The sequence below is a fragment of the Aegilops tauschii genome, chromosome 6, assembly GCF_002575655.3.
Source record: "Aegilops tauschii subsp. strangulata cultivar AL8/78 chromosome 6, Aet v6.0, whole genome shotgun sequence".
Classification (NCBI taxonomy): Eukaryota; Viridiplantae; Streptophyta; class Magnoliopsida; order Poales; family Poaceae; genus Aegilops; species Aegilops tauschii.
In genome coordinates, this window is record NC_053040.3 from 483,243,296 (window position 1) to 483,247,267 (window position 3,972).

At 44.5% G+C, this 3,972-nt stretch overlaps 1 protein-coding gene across 1 annotated transcript; it reads right to left on the reverse strand.

Moving 5' to 3' along the window:
• LOC141026236 (uncharacterized) lies at positions 1-2,486 on the reverse strand. Its single transcript, XM_073502235.1, has 2 exons — positions 2,153-2,486; positions 1-168 (listed from the first exon to the last, which is right to left on the reverse strand). Exons 1-2 carry the CDS (start codon positions 2,417-2,419, stop codon positions 1-3), a joined length of 435 nt encoding a protein of 144 aa, XP_073358336.1. The 5' UTR covers positions 2,420-2,486.
• Between the last annotated feature and the right edge of the window lie 1,486 nt (positions 2,487-3,972).

Sequence of the window (3,972 nt, forward strand, 5' to 3'; positions counted from 1 at the left end):
TCAACTTGCAGCAGCAGGAGAACCTGTGACAGACAAAGATCTTGTCTTGTACACACTTGGTGGATTAGGCAGAGACAACCACTGATCAGATTCAGCTGACCTCAGAGGGGACTGAGATGGTGGAGAATAGGCACCAAGGAGAGTGGCAGAAGACATCATATCCAAGGACTAAGAGAGCAGCAAATAAGATGAAATGTAAGTCACCAGTCAAAGCCATGAGGAAGAGCTCAAGGATTCAGGACACTGGGCTGACCATCCAGGAGAACGCAACACAGAGGGTATCACAAAAGAATCTGGAAGGTAATCCCTCTTGCTCCAAAAATGCTTTTGCTATCCTAAATGCTGTCCCTAATACATATTATTATGAGATTGCTTCCAAAAAGTAATATTAAACTAAAAGGATCCAATGAAGAACCGGGGAATAGCTTATATCCAGTCCTTCTCTATGACTTGCCGAATAGACTTATTCGCAGCCATACACTGTCTTATTTAAAAGAGTCCCCTGTCTCGTGAACGATCGAACTTGGTAAACTTTGAAATAATCGTTTAGATAGCATTAGCCGCTTTTCTTCCTTTTCTCTGCCAGTCTTTCAAGTTCTCACCCTCCCAGAAAAGAAGGGAAAGTCTTCTTACTAGCTAGCTTTTATATCTCGTGAATAGTGAGTTAAGGAGTGTAACTATAACCTATTTGTCACAAAGTTCAATACTCTCTAGAGGAGGTAAATCAATGGATACGGGTACGCCTGGTTGAAGCAGCCCCTACACTTCTATGGGTTGTTCCAGCCTCTGCTAGTGGGTGGTTTTTCATTCTACAATAGGTGCTTGGTTCAAAAAAAGCTTATGAGTTGAGTTCGTCCTCAGCTACGGATTGGGGGCAGCATTCTCAGATTACTTGACTTGCTGCTAGCTTAGAGGAGAGAAAAAAATCCCGCTTTCATTTACCTTTAAGTCTGAGAGAAGGCTTTTTCTTTCTATTAAAAGATCACAAATCAGAGGGGTGATCAGTCCTCTTTCAATCCTTCATCTTCTTATGAGTAGCCGCCACAGGGGGTCCTCAGTCTGAATCCTCCACTAGCATCGGACCAACAGTCAGACTAGCTCTCGCTCTTATCCAATTTCCTTATCCTTTCAGGGCAAGGTCGGAGTAGTAGGAAAATACAATTTCTTTTGTTGCATGCGGACCCGCTTGTGAGACTGAAGAAATTGAAGCTAAATGACAATCTTAACCTACTTGCTTACAGGATCCTTAAGAAACTGTGGACTTTTGCACCTTTCTGTCTAGCTTGAGTTATCTTTTAGTTCTCTCCCCTCGGCAAAGTGGATAGGAAAGAGTCTTGCTTCCATTCCACTAGCTAAGAATAAGGAGAGTGACTTTCTCTTTTGAACCTCTTAAGCTGACTTGAAAAAAAAAGTGGTACACCCCTCAGAGATATAGGGACCGCCATGCTCGTCCACTTTCTTGATAAACGACTCGATGCATTTTCTCTTCCTTGCCGCTGAGACTGAGACATATCAAAAAGATCTATTACTAAAAGGAGATTGGGATCATCCTATGGTTACCGGATGATGGGAATAACTAAGCATAAATTTGGAAATGAGCACGAAATGTCTATAAATGAATTTTCTCATTATTCGTTATTTCCGGGTCTTTTCGTTGCATTCACTTACAACAAGAAACAACCACCAGCGTTTGGTGCAGCACTTGCATTTTGGTGCATTCTTCTTCCTTTCCTTGGTCTTTCGTTCCGTCATATTCCAAATAACTTATCTAATTACAACGTATTAACCGCTAATGCACCTTGTTTTATCAAATCTCAGGGACATGGTCTAATCATGAGGGTAGTATTTTATCATGGTGTTGGATCCCAAGTTTTTATGGATTCCTTTTTTGTTACCGGGGTCGACCCCAAAGCCATAATGTCTCAAAACGAAGAGGCTATAGAGAAACTTTGATTTTTTCCTTTGTCTCGAACTTCGTGAAGAACTCCATTCTATCTCTCCAACAAAAAAGTTGGGATGCGCCCCAGTTGTACACTCCCTTCGTTCGGAGAACCCTTGTTGATTCTGAACTTCGTTCGCAAAGTAAGCGTCCTTTTAACGGGCCAGCCCTTTTAAATGCGCCGCATGACCCTGTTTTGAAAATGAGCTTTGCTCTTCTGGGCGGTGGGCGCTCCCGTGGTTCGCGAGAAGGAAAAAGGACTAATCTTTTGTTACATCTGGCACGAGATGAAAAAGAGAGAGCTTCGTCTATCGATGAACAGCAGATTGACGGAGCTCTTGGCATTGCTTTGTTTTTCTCTCCTTTCCTATCAGCGAGTTCCGATCCTTTTGTTCGAAATTTCTTCGTTCGTACCGAACCGCTTGCAGAATCAAATCCAGTTCCACAAGATCCTATATCAGCTATACATCCTCCTTGCATTTATGCCGGAGATGTCGCCAGTGCTATGGGCTTTGGGTTATGTAGATCCAAAATGATGAATGGGATTGTGGCACTCCACTCGCCGCCAATGCGGAAGGATGCCGCCGAAAAGAATGGAACGCTGCTTCGCTCTGCTGGATGCGTCGGATCCCATATAAGAAGCTCGCTCTTTACCCGATCATTGAAACATTTTGTGGGCGGCGCACCTGCTCTATTGTTGCGTAGCAATAGAAGCCTGCTCATGCTGCTTCGGCGGCGCTTTTTTGCCTTCTCTTCGCTCTGGACAGGAGCGCTAATGGACACGAGGAGGGAGTAGGCGAAGCGTGTCGTTCGTAATGGAAAGAAAGACACCACTACTTCGCCTCTTTGTTGGACCGCCGGCGCGAACACGGTGGTCTCTGACCAGGACCAGGAACCAATTCGAATTTGGATCTTGACATGTCGGTTGTTTTTAACCGTAGGCATCTCGCCAGGAAGTTGGTGGGCTCATCATGAATTAGGTCGGGGTGGCTGGTGGTTTCGGGATCCCGTAGAATATGCGTCTTTTATGCCTCGGGTATTAGCCACAGCTCGTATTCATTCAGTAATTCTACCCCTTCTTCATTCTTGGACCTCGCTTCTGAATATTTTGACTCTTCCATGCTGTGTCTTAGGAACCTTTTCAATACGGTCCGGATTGCTAGCTCCCGTTCATAGTTCCGCTACAGACGATACACGAGGAAGATTTTTATGGCGGTTCTTCCTTCTAATTACAGGCATATCTATGACTCTTTTTTACCAGATGAAGCAGGAGGCATCGGTCCGTAGAACCTATAAAAAAGAGATGGTTGTGGCGCGAAGTACTCTTGTGCACCTACGTCACTCGGCTCGCGCGGAACCCCGCCCCGTTATGTTATGTTATGGAAGAATTTAGCTTCTTGCTGGGCTGGTTATTCAGAGCCAGCAACTGGCTGCCGGATTTCGTCCCGTCCGTAGCGTTTCGGAAGTCACTCTGGCGTGGCGCTGCTGGATACTTCTGATCAATAGGAATAGGAGGCAAAAAAAGCTTATGATGAGCATCTATTGGAGTTAATCATTTCCAAGATCTAATTCTAGTTTCTTATTATGTAGTGGAAATGCCTCACAATCTTCAGTTTTACGCTTACGCTTAAGGGAAGAAATGTTCTTAGTGGATGCAGGCCCTGGTACCCCCAAAATTTGTATGCAAGATGAGCTTACAGGACTGCCAATCAAGCGAGCCACCAGGTTTGAGATCGGAATGCTATTAACGTTGGAAAAAAACACAGCTCTCAAACTCACCCTCCGGGTGATAGGTAGAAGCATTAGTACCTAACGGAGCGGTATCTAACCAAAAAGGGAGGTGATGTTCTTTTTAGAAACAGGATGGAGCATGGCTTCCTTTCTTCTTAGATACATTTCATTCATTCCATGTCTCTATAGTTTACACCAGAACATCTTGCTAATCCTGACAGATCTCGAAAAGGGTGGGGGCACTAGAACCAAATCTACATACACATCGAAACTTCCTATCTCAGCCAAGCTAGCACCTTCAT